Source organism: Thermobia domestica, chromosome 13 (assembly GCF_964235325.1).
Source record: "Thermobia domestica chromosome 13, izTheDome1.hap1.1, whole genome shotgun sequence".
In the NCBI taxonomy this organism is placed as follows: Eukaryota; Metazoa; Arthropoda; class Insecta; order Zygentoma; family Lepismatidae; genus Thermobia; species Thermobia domestica.
The window spans coordinates 16616104-16631498 of NC_137466.1; the positions used below are offsets into that span (position 1 = coordinate 16616104).

Consider the following 15395-nt stretch of genomic DNA (forward strand, 5'->3'; position numbering starts at 1 on the left):
TAAAGCATTGTTTTGAGAGTATCCTCTATCCTTGAAATCAAAAGATGCTGATGACACTTGTTAAGCATAATTAACAATCAGCTGTATTCAATTAGGCATATACTTCAATAGTTTCTTGCGAAGAAAAATACTTATGACGTGATTCTTCATTTTGTTTCCAGAAGGTTAAATTCAAATGAAGATATGAGGTCATGTAGAGTTAACTGCTTGTGTACATAATTACTTCCATGCAATATGTTCATAATAATTTCATTTTTCATCCAACAAAAAGTGATAGTGGCTCTTGCTTGTTCTCAGTGGCACTGCTTCTTCTGTAAGTGTTCTGTTTTGGTTTTACCTTTACCCATTACTCTTCTTGGTGGTTGAAATAATTTCGCACTTGGGTTGGCTGAAATAAAACACAATCTCGCGTTATATGCAAAGGAACAGCACACAGAGTGTTCTTACACTACGAATGTACTAAGTTTCGCGTATTCCGCTCACCTGGGCTGTATATGCACTTAAAATAGAATAAAACATCCCTCCTGTGAAATAGGATCAAGTGTTCTTCCTGTATCAACGCAGTTAGTAGGGTAACGAGATTAGAAATTTCGAGACAAGATCAGACTGAAACGGCTGTGTATGAGTCGACACGAGACACACTCAAAATGTCGATACTTTTTCGAGATGCCACTGCAATCGAGGCATACTTGTAATTGGAGACGAGCCGGAGACTACATCAAGCACAATTTTGATCTTGTCTCGAATTCTTATCTCTGGGAAGAAATACTGAAATTTTCTTTACTCAAATTTCATTATGTTATGTTATTGTAAGATTCTCGAACAATTGTTCTTGGATGGCCGTCATAGGTGCATACCCGACGAAAAAAGGGAAAGAAAATGCCAATTCATACACTGGACATATTCCAAGTATTTTAAAGGATACACAATTTGAGTTGAAATTTGACTTTTTTCTAACTTTCAATTTTTAGTTGTTATTCAATATATTTATTCCCTTTTCAGCTAATATATATATATAATTAGAAACAATAAGAATACTAGAGATAGTGGGTGGCGTATGGTACGGGAAAAATAAAATTTTACCGTAGTAAACATCAGTGGCGGCGTAAGGGCGGGGCGAGCGGTGCCCTTTGCACCGGGCCCCACTTTCTGGGGCCCCCCGACGGTAGGTAAAAAAATAATTACTAAGGAACTTTGTTAGCATGAGCCGTCCAAGGGCTGACAATCCACACCTTCCCTAAAACGAAACGCAATTAATTGTCAATCAATGTTAAACCAAATGACGGATGAAACAACATAAATATCTGTCCAATAAAGCTAATCAGTGCCAGATTTCCGTATAAGCTATACAAGCTATAAGCTTCGGGCCTCACTCTCTTGGAGACCCGAAAGAAATTTAAAGAAAAAAAACTGAATGTAGATTTAAAATAAATAAAATAAAAGTTTCATTATTTTGGAGGCTCCCAAAGAAATTTAAAGGAAAACGCTCTGAAAATAGGTGAAAAATAAATGAAACGTTTCACTTTCTTAGGACCCCCAAGAAAATAAAAGAAAAAAAGTTGAATGTAGGTGAAAAATAAATAAAATAAAAGTTTCACTCTCTTGGGGCCCCAAAGAAATTTAAAGGAAAAAATGCATGTGGATTAAAATATGAATAAAATAGAAGTTTCACTTTGTTCAATAACCTCAGAGAAATTTAAAGGAAAAACCTGTGTAGATTAAAATATAATAAAAGAAAGTCAAAGTATATTGTGTTGTTTATATTCTAAGGTCTTATGATGCAAGTAATGGAACCACCTCTGGTAGCCTGCTTCCTAAAACCACTGTTTATTTATTTCTTCACATATCAGTTCAAGAGAAGGGTAGAAAGAACTGATTAACGTATATTTTTTTTAATTTTTTTAAAGGATACTAGCATTTTGTTGCTAACTGAAAGCTCTTAGGTGCAGACGCTATAGTTGCAAATTCACTTCGTTTTTTTTTCTGTCTTTTTCATTTGTCCTTTACAAGTCGATTTTTCAGCGAGCGAAACCCTTTTGCTCAGCTGGTTTCCCCATTTCTGCTCTTGTTTTTTGATGTATTAATTTACATTTCAGCCCACAAATTTAGAATGAAAAAAATGTTCAATAAGAAAACAAGTGGTCAAATATTCAAAATACTCATATGGAACAGTTCTCACAAATCATTTGATTTGTTGACATGCAACGTGATTCTGTTCAAGTTCGGGAAGCATTTATTGATTTTATCTCTGTCAAAGGAAAAACTGCTGAGAGTATTTCTGCTGAAATACTGAAGTAACTACAACATGATACGCTTGATATTAAGATTGCAGAGGCCAATCTTGTGATAAAATCAGCCTACAATGACCAGGCAATATTCTGGAGTTCAAACTTTGATACGGAATCTAAGCCCTTTGGCCATTTTCATTCCTTGTAACAATAATTCATTGAACCTTGTGGCTTACATGATACGCACGTTAACGTTCTGGCGAACACTTTGTTTGGGGCAATGGAACGTTTTTGGTATTCTTCTCTAGATCTACTCACCGATGGAATGTGTTGCAAAATCATGTAAAAATTGGTCTGAAACGTAAGACTGACACTAGATGGAGTTGAAAAGCAGAAGCTTTGAATACACTTTCTAGTCAATTGGATGAAGTAATTGATCTGTTGGAAGATCTGCGTGACACTTCGACTGAAACACTTGATACTAGAGGAGATGCTGATCTTCTTCTTGCAAGCATCCAGTCATTTAACTTCATCGCTTTACTATATTTCTGATCTGCAAATCTCTCATATATTGATCGGATCCAAAAATACTTTCAATCTCAGGATATGAGTTTCAATCAAACTCTTATTCAGTTACAGAGCCTGGTTGACACCATTGATACCTGGAGACTTGAGCTGGGCAAGAAAATCATATCTGCAGCTCCGCGCCGATTCAGTTTTTCGCGTCGAGTTTCAAGTCTAGTCGAGTTTGATAAATGGCTCGTTCGTTTTAAGTCGTCTTGAAATAATGGCCTGATTACACTGGAAAACGAAAGCCATGAGAAATGTAAGCTAAACAGTAATATGGAATACTTTTAGTGTTGCTCACAAGAGGGGACACGGCTCGCATCTCGTCTCGTCTCGATAGCGAGACCACAAAGAGATTTTTTATAACAAGCTCAACTCGGCTCGGCTCAACTGAGAATGGCTCGAGCCGGCTCACTTGGGATGAACCATCGGCTCGAGCTGGCTTGGTGGAGATCAGCCATTTGCTCGGTTCGGCTCAACTGAGCCGAGGGCTCTAGCCGAGTCGGTTGGGTGAGCTGTTGGCTCGGCTCACTTCTCGGTTCGGGTCGATAGTGAATGAGCCGAGCTGCTCGAGTCGTTGACAATTCTAAACCCGGGCCGAGCAGTTTTCAAGATATTTGGCAAGTGCCCTCTAACTTTTAACAGGTTTGACTCGAGCCCGAATACTCAACCTAGACCCTCAACTCAAACTCAGAAGCTTGTGAACAATGTCCTTGTCTCCTAGACTTCACTACTACTGAGGTTGGCAATCAACTAGTTTTTTAGTATTCAAATACAAACCGCCTATCTTTCCTTTTATATACAGTGTTGTTGTTATAATAATAATAATAATAATAATAATAATAATAATAATAATAATAATAATAATAATAATAATAATAATAATAATAATAAGTTGTAGTACTAGTAGTAGTGTCATTGATAATAATTATACTGTATATGTAATATACTTGAAGAATGTACTCGAAACTACACAGCGGATTTGGCTCGAGTCGACTTGAGTCGAATTGGAGGAAATTTTTCGAGTCGAGTTCTCGGGTCGAGCTCAAAGATGTTTGTTTCTAGTCGAATCGAGTGTCAAAGAAAACTCGCTCGTGTCCATCCCTACGAGTAACGCAGTATGGCATTTTATCAATGTTACATTATATGAAAATGTTCATATATCAAGTAAAAATTTGTCCTTGCATTTACATAAAGCGATTCAGAACGTGCTATAATAATAATAATAATAATAATAATAATAATAATAATAATAATAATAATAATAATAATAATAATAATAATAATAATAATAGCGGTAGTAATAGTAGTACGGAAAATTGAAGTCATAATTTTTTTTCACATTTTTAAAATTTCGACCTAAAAGTAACGCGTTAGTAACGCGTTACTTTCGAAGTAAAGTAACAGTTAGTTTTTGGGGGCAAGTAACGCGTTACTAACGCGTTTCATTTTAAGAGAAAGTAAAGTAACTTGTAACGCGTTACATTTTTACAAGTAACTTACCCAACACTGTCCATTTCATTGAATGTGTCATTTTCAATGGCCATCAAAACTAGTCCATTTAATCGTTCTTGAGATATAGTTGATCTCAAATAATTCTTTATTAATTTTAGTTGAGCTTGTTTAATACACAACAAATGACAAAAGTGTATGCCTTAATCGATATTTAATTTACTTTCGATCCAGCGGCGGAATTTCAAAATCAGACCCCCTCGGAAAAATTCTTTTCAGAGCTCCTTAGGGCTATAAAACAATTCAGTCCTTTCATGTTTCTTTCCAACATAGACGTTCAAAATCACTCAATGAGTAACACAAGATAAACACTAGCAGTAAGTAGTACACCCAACATTTCTCTTTTGGATTCGAAGGTTTTTCAGAGTAGCCTACAAAATACAAATAATTTTGTGTATTTCCCCCCTGAAATTGTGCTAAAAAATCAAAAAGTGTTACTAACAAAGGGGAAGGGTTCGGCCTTGCGTTACGAAATGTGACAAGCAGGAGGGAGGGGTAAAAATTGGTCAAAAATAGCGTTACGTAATATGTGGACGGCCCCTAGAACAGGAAATGAGACATAGATGTCAATAAAATAATTATGTTTTTTTTTCTTTTAGTCACGAATCATAAATAAATATATTTGTCAGGAAATCTTAAAGAAAATAAGTGAAATTTCAAAGAAAATCAACTTTATGTAGATTGAGGGCTTGTGTACAAGGGCTTAAACTAAAATAGTTATGCACAAAGGTATGTTTGGTCTTGGACAGTAATTATTGGTTAAACATAATAAAAAACCACCTGGAATATAATTTATGGAGAAAAAGCGAATAATAATAATTATAATAGTAATAATAACAATAAGCTAGAAAGCAGTGTTTTTTAGTTTTCCGAAAGAAACCAAAATTTTCCTTTTTTTAGGCCTCAAAAACACTAGCTGCAACATAATTTCTTTTGGCTTTGTAGCTGGCCCCCCTTGAAAAACGACGGGCCCTTCCTACACAAACCTGCTGGCTACACCCCTGACTCTATTACTGATAAGTTATATTTATTACATATGAGGAATTGAGCTCTTCAGCTACGGACTTCAGCTAAGCTAATAAATAATGAATACAAACATACTTACCTAATATACTATCGTCTAACGACTTGTAGATCTTATTTTGTTATCCACTTTTCGTTTGTACTAGGTAAACAGTAATCGTTTACTAATCCTTTGAGAAGAGCGGGAGTTGGGAAGAGCAGAAACATGAGAATAGCCCAAGTTTAGGGCGAATGTCATGGACTACACCATGCTACAAATGATATATAGTAAACATATTGTAGACAACGCACGTAAGTTTTAGTGTAGCTTCGCATTCGGAAGGACTGAGAATTACAGTCGGTATCTCTCAACTTGCCTAGGGAGTCCCTCAACAACTGTATGTAAGTGGCGAAACGATAGGCATTCTGAAATACAGGTTCTGCTTTTATAATTCCGTAGTTACTCCAATACTGGTGCGTAAAAATGTATTTTTTTATAGTTTCTTTCCTCTAAGGCTGTGATGTCAAAGGATTATTGTAGGGACTATGATTTACCTAATAACATAGACAGACACCACCGTAAGTTAGAACATTTTCTGGAGAAAGACATCTATAATATTTGTTCCCTCTGAAAAAGAAAATATGAATTTCATCTCCCCTAGGTTTTAAACCTCAATAAACATTTTTACTACCTTTAGAATTCCCAGTTGGCATTTAACTAAAGTAAGGCCCATATTTCATTTATGCTCCATCTTGGAGAAATATATCTCGTTTAGAGGATGGGGCAGCACCAGCCCCTTAAATTATTTTAAGCTCTGTTGGAAATGGCCTATTCCATGCTTCCTTAATCAAATTGCATGGGCAATATTTGACACAAAGATGCTTCTGGAGACGCTAATAGTAAACATTTTAGTGACATGGGCCCAGATCACATTTTAGATGATATTACAGTGAAACCTCTCTAAAGCGGACAGCCGTGGGGAATCAAAAATTGTCCGCTATAGAGAGGTGTCCGCCTTCAAGAGGTTTCAGTATTTTGTTATGTAAATTAGTGAGGAAGGTAAATATACAATTAAAAAAAATATTTTTGCATGAATCACGTATTTACGAATATCACATGCATTATCCTCTGTCATCCAATTCTCTATGTTCGAGGCACAACATGGAAATAACATGTTATAGTTCTGTGCACTTTATACTTATCAATACTTCCTTCGTTTTCAGTATGGCGCTTTAATTTGTGGGGTAATTGCAGTCCTGAAGTGTCCTTTTTGAGACAATATACATACCTAAGTGCAAAAATTACTAAACTTGTCTTCTGGTTGGTTAGAGACTCCAACGGGACAGTAGCATAACGTGTCATCCCTAACGGCGGGCAACTGTCAGTCACTTTTGTGTCTAAAACAGCTTGGGTGGGAGTAGGATGCAAGCAAAGGACATAAGAGTGTTGTTAAACAGAGACGCTTCGTCTGGGTTGCTGAGCAGACAGTTGAGGGGGCAAAATGTTGTCACAATGCTTCCTTGGTGACACATGTATGAATTACTAAAAATGTATTTTTACTACACTTTTCGACTTATTTCTAGAGAAAGTGTCCGTAATACGGAGGTAAATAATACCTATAAAAGACAGAAAAGACTGTCCGTGTCCGTACTAGAGAGTGTCCGCTTTAGAGAGGTTTGCCAATATGTTTTTTCCTATTCCAATGTTTGGGGATTACAAAATATGTCCGTTAAGGGAGGTGTCCGCTTTATAGAGGTGTCCGTTAGTAGAGGTTTCACTGTATTATTATTATTATTATTATTATTATTATTATTATTATTATTATTATTATTATTATTATTATTATTATTATTATTATTATTATTATTATTATTGTGGTTGTTGTTGTTGTTGTTGTGGTGAACCTATTCCATGTTTCTTTTCAACATTCATGTTCGTACTGTATCATGTGGAGTAAGAAAATTTATCTTGAAGTTGCCTCCTCTCGACCGACGGGGAGTTTAAATGCCCTCCCCCCCAAAAGTTACGGCACTGGAGGGAGAGTATTGGAAAGAAATTTCATGAATATTGTGAATTCTTATGCGATATTGTTGAATATAATGAGAAACTCACCGTGGATGCCGTTAGGAAGAAGGAAGGCACACATAAATTCTCTCATTGAGTTTGAGATCTAAACAGAGGCTCATATTACTTATTTAATTAAAAGTTTTAAACTGTCGATCTGAAATTACTTCACAGGGATTAATCTTTGAGCAGGGCTATTCTTTTTCTGTACGTCTAGTGGTATCGATAATTTTTAATTCTCGCAGACACAATCACTTTTAAATGAAGAGATCATGCCCTAATACATCTATTGTCTTATTTAATTATGTATAAACGCATGAGTTAAAAAATAAGCATATACCGTTTTATGCATTTTAATACTGGGTGTAGGTGTGATCAAGCTTTATACAGATTAAAAGTGATACAGAAGTCTTTAAAATACAAATGATAATTACGCGTATATTCGTTTCTACATAATAAAGAAGAGAATATATAATAATGAATCGAAGTTGATTCATCTTTATGTGATTACTACTACTGAAGAAAATGGAATTTACCATATGTATACCACACAATAGTAATCGAACTTGTTCTACTACAAAGAAAATTTATGATAAAGCATTTATGAAACAGTCTATAATTTATTTTTCTATATTTTCTTTCTTCTGTTCGTAGTGAGAGATTTTCTCAAAACTCCAATATTATAATACATGTAGAATTGACATAATCGATGTATGTTTATTTTCCTTTCAACTATCTTGTGTATGTATGCTGTATGCTTATGTAGGTGTGTATGTATGCTGAACTATTAATACTTTCAAATTCTGAAAACAGACTCTTGGTTTGATTTTTAGCATGTTAAATGCCCTGTTATTATGTAAACATTATGTCCCCATCTAGAACTTGCTGGCTACACCACTGGCTCCCTATTATCGATTTTTGAAGAAAAAAGTTACGAGGTTCTAACGATTTCCACGAAATTGAGTTTTATGCAGAAAGAATTTTTGTGAAATTAGTTGAATCTGTCATTTTCAGGTACAAAAAATCTGATAAGTCAAATTTTGAGTGTTGGAAATGTCGTTAATTGGTCATTCTTTTCAGGATTACTATTTGCAAATTGTTTTCATAATATTTGAAAATCTTCTTTCATGTATAAAAATACATTTAGCTAGATCTTGATTTTGGTAAACCTTTTTTCGATGTGTTCGGAAGAGAATAAATTTCAGGCCCACTTCACACACAACATGGAAAAGAATAGGAATTTGTTGATTTGGAAAGGAGAGAGAGCAAATAATAACTATGTGTTTATTTAACTCTATATTAGTGAGCCAATGCTGACGAGAGAACAATCTTCAGCACATATCAGAAACGTTTGTTTCCAGGTTGTGTGGGGCACACTTCTGTTTCAAACAATTGGTATTAATTTACTTCTATATCTTAGAAAAGTAGAGATTGGTAAAATGTGGTAGATGTCTTTATTGTGAATTGTATAGCAGAAAGGCATTTAACGAGATTTGTACGTACTTTCACTGCCCTGTATAAGTAATTTTTTTTTCTTCGAAAGTACGGAACGAAGTGAGTTTGCTTACTATCTTTAGACTAATTTTACATTTAAATATGATATGTTCCTCTTTTCGTAGGATTGTGACAGACTTGGATAACTTGAGCGAAATATGTACAAGTTGCTCATCGTTTCTATTACACTTCTCAACATAGTACACTGTCAACTATTTGATGATGAAGATGGGTTCTCGCTAGTTGATAAGCTTAAGAAGAAATTTAAGCAAAGTAAGTTTTTTGTGTGTTTTGGAAGGTCAATAAATTAAATACAATAAAATCGTGGAGGTTGGATTATGGATTTGAGTTACACGGTATTACAAATCTTGAAGAAACTACAAGCACACAGTTTTGGTTTTGAAAACACAAAATTTCTGGTTTATATACTTGCGAAGCAACTGCTGATATTCAGCTTCGAGGAGCTTTACTGTATAATACCTTTATATTTATGACAAAAATACAATAAACTGTTAGACACTTTACGGAATTTAATTGGAATGTGATATGTTGCTTGGGAACTATGAACGATAAGAATAATCTACATAACATGCAAGTTGACAGCGAGTTTGCATTTCTTATGTTGTGACCTACATATTTTATATGTGCACCATTTACTTTTGGTTATATTGTACAGTAGAAGGACAACTTTATTGATCAAAGCTTAGAAATTCTAGATAACGCTTTGAAAGGAGCAATTTTTTATGCACCAACATTGTCATATTAATCAGGTTTGTATTCTGGTCCATTTAAGAGATATTTAGGTTACATAAACCTTTTTGATGAGGTTACTGCTTACTTTTCGGAAAACTTCTCGCATAATTTGCTACAAATTAACGATCGAAACCATGTTAACAAATAAGAACGAAAGAAATTAACATTCCTTCCCGTAAGAAATGTTATCCCTATTATATAGCAGGAGATGAAAGGAGAGAATAAAAGTTATGCAAGAATTGTCATGAAAGATGAAACATTGAAATTATTAATATTGGAGCCCTTAATGCCATATGCATTTTTCTTTGCGTACTTTTCCTTGCCTATAAACACATATTTACGTTTATTCTTTGAGTAACTTACTTGTAAACTTGAAGATACCAGTCACATGATGCCACTCGAAGACACTTCATCTGTTCCCACCTAATGAATCTGGAATTCCCTCTCCTCCTTCAGTTGTGAGAAAGATTGCTATTAAGTTTTGGGACTAATGGAATAACACAAGTTGGATTAGTATTTTCGAATCATTTGTGGTATTATCTTTAACGCCTTTCCAAATAAGGATACTCGTTATCTATACATAACATTATCGTTGATTGTGTTCAAAACGTAGCACAGATTCTTTTAAATCATGCACTTTTTACCGGAATTAGTTGAAGCTACAAACGCCATACACTTCCAAGACCTTGCTTATAGCCCATATTGACAGAACAAAGTGAATCGTCTGAACCAATGTAGGCCTATGTCAGCATAGATATATAGCATCCTGTACCCATGAAACGAGAGGAACCCATGATGCAACTGACCAATGTTGCTCAATATTCTCATTGAAAGCTCTACTTTTTCTTTCCAACTAACCTTGACGCTAAATACAGTAACAATAACTGTCGCATTTATAACTAGGGACTTATTACGCACCAGCTTTTGCAAGAATTGCGGGGCGTAACAGCGTAAAACGTGCAAAAATCAATTTTAACTGCTACGCCTTTTATTGCAAACTAAAGAATAGCTTTAACGTTCCGTTAAAGCTAAACGTTACTGAATGGAACCCCAGATATTAAGTAGATAACTAATTCAATGGTCTATGGAGTCCAGAGGTTCAAGGACGCACTCACAAAAGCTCTCCATGGACTTACGTCCTTAGCTAACTGGATTCGGTTTCTACATTGTATTTCTTCGAGATCCATCTTAATATTGTCTTGTAGGTATTCCTAATGCCGTTTTACGATCAGATTTCTAGTTAAAATTTTGAAAGCGTTGAAACTTTCTTTCATTCTGGGTACTTGAACTGCCCAGTTGAGCCTCTTAGACTTGATGATCCTAACAATGTTTGGTAAATGGTATAAATTATGCAGTTCGTTATAATGAAGTTTTCGCCATTCTCTATTCCCGTTCTTCTTGAGAATGAATATTCTCAAATACTTTCAGTTGCGTTCTTCCTTCAGAGTAGGCGGCCATATTTCGCAACTACAGAGGACAATAGGCATGATTATCGTTTTATATATTTTAAGCGTTAAATTCCTCGAGAGAAGTTGTGGAGACAAAATATTTTGAACGGAATAATAGCACGAACTCTCTGCTTTTAGTCGAAATTTAATTTCTTCGTGGATATGACTTTGGTTTGTTAATATTGATCCTAGATAGTTGAAAGTGTACACTTTCTCGAAAGTATTATTTGATATTTTGACGTTTGCAGTATTTTAATCGTGACAAAATTACATGTATTTAGTTTCCTCTGCATTTACTCTCAAACCCATGAAGAGTTTAATAAACCATCTGCATTTTTTTCCATTGTTCTCCTTATTATTCATTGTCAGATATACACCATCAGCATACGCCATACCTGGTGAATACCATTCAGTTGTAGGCAATGGTTACTATATTTGATTTTCGTTATAAAGTACTCAAGAACAAAGTCGAGAATGACGAAAACGCAAATCCTTGTTTCAGGCCATTCTCGATATGAAAGCTCGTAGACAAGTACGGTATTTTCCTACTTAGACTTTCCTTTGGGATCCACTTAAATACAACTTAATTAATGTAACTATTTTTTTCGGTATTCCAAATTCTTTGAGAATGTCGTACAATGTTTCCCTCCTAACCTAGTCGTAGGCCTTTCTAAAATCGGTAAATAATTGACGTACCGGGGTATTGTATTCCCACTTCTTTTCAAATATTTGCCGTTTCTGGCTAATACTTTCAGTCTACGTACTTTCCTCAGAGTAAGCGATCATGTTTTACTATGAAAACAAAATTATTATAAAATTTGAAGATGAGAATTTCGATATCACGCTTTGTAACAACAATTATGAGATCTTTAATAAAAGATAATCAAGTTTCAAAACTAACCGCTAAAGTGATGCAGAATGTCGATCCGCTGCGACACCAATTGAATTTTAAGTGTTTTGATGGAAATAACGGGCAAAGAAGCACGAGAAAAGTTAAACTGATGACATCAAGAAAAGAACATATATTAACTTAAAAATAACAACTATATTACAATTGACCGATTACAATCATTCATTGGTACTTGCTTCCAAATGGTGTTTACACGATGAATTCAGGATCGCCTGAATAAGAGTTCGTTACAAATCACACATCTGACTGCTGCATTTTTTCGATCTGTTGCTTCTCCTCTCATTGATGAAAATCCCCTTCGATATATTATGATTACTACGCAAAATATTATCCCGTTTGAATGCCACCTTAATCATAATATTACTGGGGCCTAGGCGGCCGGTTCGTCAAGAAAAACTTAAAGATACCTTGGAAGAGAGTTGGCTAAATAATTTTGACAATTTTTGTGCGCCAAAAGCTCAAGAACAAATTTTGAAAAGGATATAATCATCTGGTTCTGTTAGACGAATAAAAAATTTAAGACTTCTTTTTTTATTTTAAGATTGTTAAAGATTTCTAAGATCATGTAAATCAACGAGGGTAAGTCAATACGTATCTGCAATAATTTTTTATTATTTATTACCACAAGAGTATAATATTTTTGTTCATATCATTTTTCAACATAGCCACTCTGCTTTTCAATTCGCCTGGTCCACTGTTGCACAAGCTTTCCGACACCGTCTGCGATAATAATTTTTGGTTCCGCAGTAAGCTACGAATTCACCGCTTCCTTCATCTGTTGATCAGAGCTGAATCGACTGCCTCTGAGAACATCTTTAAGTGGACTAAACAGATGGTAATCCGACGAAGCGAGACCGGAACTTATGTAGGATGCTCCAACATCTCGAAACGCAATGTCTGAAGAATTTGAACAGTGTAGAAGACAGTATATGACGCGCAGTCATGCAATACGAAAACGCCTTCCGACAATCGACCTCTACGTTTATTACGAATTGCAGAGTTGAACATGCTTACCAGCATATCATAATGTCATAATAATTTTGTTAGTCATAATGTTTCAAAAACCTTGAACATGTCCTATGGACGTGATATGCCATTCAGAGTTTTCGGTAAGCGAGCACGGGCAAAAAAGTCATTGTACTTTTGGAATATAGTTGCAATAAAAAAAGGAAGACCTTGGTGAAATGAGTAAAGGAGGCAAAAAATACTACTTCACCCCGGGCGCCAAAATCTCTAGCTACAGTTCTGATTACGAACAAGCACTGGGAATATAGGTCAAAGCTTCATTATCATTCCTAGTTCAATCAAATGTGCACATATGAGTAAGAGGCAACCAATTTTCTGTAGGCGATCACCAATAAGTTTCCCTCCCCTTATATGCAAATCTGTTTGTAAAAACTAACTTCATCGTGAAGTCAGGCTCCAACAACAAATATTTATTTTAAGTAATTCATATTTCATATATTTCAATTTTATAATAGTTTATGCCAGTGTCCCATGCCAATGCACGTGTTTCACATACTATAAAGCCACACTGAGATAAAAATGTATGTGGCGTACGTAAAATCGCATGTAATGTTTGTAAATCCTGTAGTTTTTGGACTTAACGTACAGCAAACGTATAACTGAAAACGCATGTTTTATAATACTTTTTGTATAAGTGTTCCATCTGTACGTACTTTCTGTATGAAACAATATAGGCGTTCAGGATCTCACATACAAATGGACGTATATAAAATATAGCTGACGAAGGTAATATACATGTATGTATGTAATATAAGGAAGATTGTTAGATATCAGACATCCTGCAACGGCATGATGTAACATGTAAGGGTAGTGCGTATGTAGCATACGGATAACGTATGCTCCGTACTGATTTTCGTAGTAAACAAGAAGATTCCATATATTTGTACAATATACCGCTGTCCGGAGAACGGATTTTTCTCAGTGCAGTCCTGATTATCACGCGCAAGTTATCTTTCTCGTTGCGTTATGGTTTTCAGGATAGCTATGTTCCAAGCCCCAAGTCTACTTACCTGATTTTAATAAGCAATTCATAGGAACTTAGCTATAGACCAACTTAACTGAAGTTTGTATCACACACTATTGTGCTGTATTGTATGTCCTATGTTGACTATAGCAATTTACGTTATAATATTTAAGCGGGTATTTTTTTTAAATTTTAGAATTCCAACACCAACATCCAGATGACCCGGACAGACAACCAGACCGATGCTACGTAGAAATAGGGAGCAAATGTGTCCCAGAATGGGACAACAAGGAATTCCCGATAGATTATCCCCATAAGTATGATATAATTGCCCCAAGGTATAAACTATATTCCCCTGGAAGATCCCCGGTAAGCCATTGTTTTATTAACATTTAAGATAATACAAGTGTTCGTATTTCTTAAATGAAACTTTTGTTATATTCATAAGCATACATAAAATCAGGTACACAAACTAAATACAACTTTCTTACAAGGCTGTCTATAATCTTTATTATAAATTAATTAGAAATGTTACAGTTTCGGAAGTATATCACTTCCTTCTTCAGACTACTATTCCAACTGAAATCATAAATAATATTGTGATTCTGTTATGCTTCTGTTTGCACGCAAGTGAATACGGTGATAATTAAATTGGTAATGTTATTGGTAAGCATGTTAATTTATGTATTTTGTCTATGAGTTCTTGTATTTTAGATTGTTGGGATGTAGTGCAGGTGATGTAGAGGTTACCCGACTTAAATTCGTGTTTTTTTTTAATGCTATTTGTTGTGATGCAAACGCTGCATCACTGTGCAACAAGCCGATAAAAAGGATATTGGTTATTTGAACGTGTGTTTCTCATACGTCGCAAGTTACGTGTAATATTTTCATTGATGGTATTAAGAAAATGATAGAATACAATAACACCAATGATGTAATCCTGAGGGAGCTCAGAGGGCGCAGTCCTACCTCAGAAAATTTAGTTTCTAACAAAAGTCTTAAGTTTTCAGAGAAAATATTTTTATATGTATTTCATACATAGGTACAGGGGTAAAATGAGGCGGATCGCAGAGAGATGCCGTCCTCCCACTTCGTAAAATTAACTTTGGCGTCCTCCCACTTCCAAAAAGAAATTATAATGAACAAAGATAGCTCAGCGGGAACGGCGTGACGTCATATGCGTTCTATTTATTACACAATACATAATATATAACACATAGTAATTCGTGTTATTTTAAAGATTTAGTTTTAGATAAAGTGTATCATGTTTATGGAAAGGCATTAGTGTTGTTGCACAGTGATTCAATAAATGCATCACCCCATTTTGGCGCCAATAATTATAAACTATGATCAAATATATTATCACTGCATTTTATAGGGTCTAATACATTCAAAAATACATGTGGTTTATATTTACTAAAGAATT

General features: G+C 34.9%; 1 protein-coding gene across 1 annotated transcript in view; it reads left to right on the top strand.

Moving 5' to 3' along the window:
• Nucleotides 1-242: 242 nt before the first annotated feature.
• The window catches only part of LOC145669136 (pancreatic triacylglycerol lipase-like), a 68171-nt gene continuing 53018 nt past the window's right edge, over nucleotides 243-15395 (top strand). Inside the window, exons 1-3 of the mRNA XM_081737480.1 lie at nucleotides 243-313; nucleotides 8994-9141; nucleotides 14166-14338. Coding sequence (XP_081593606.1) covers nucleotides 9027-9141; nucleotides 14166-14338 — 288 coding nt within the window. The 5' untranslated portion in view covers nucleotides 243-313; nucleotides 8994-9026. The remainder of the gene's footprint in view (nucleotides 314-8993; nucleotides 9142-14165; nucleotides 14339-15395) is intronic.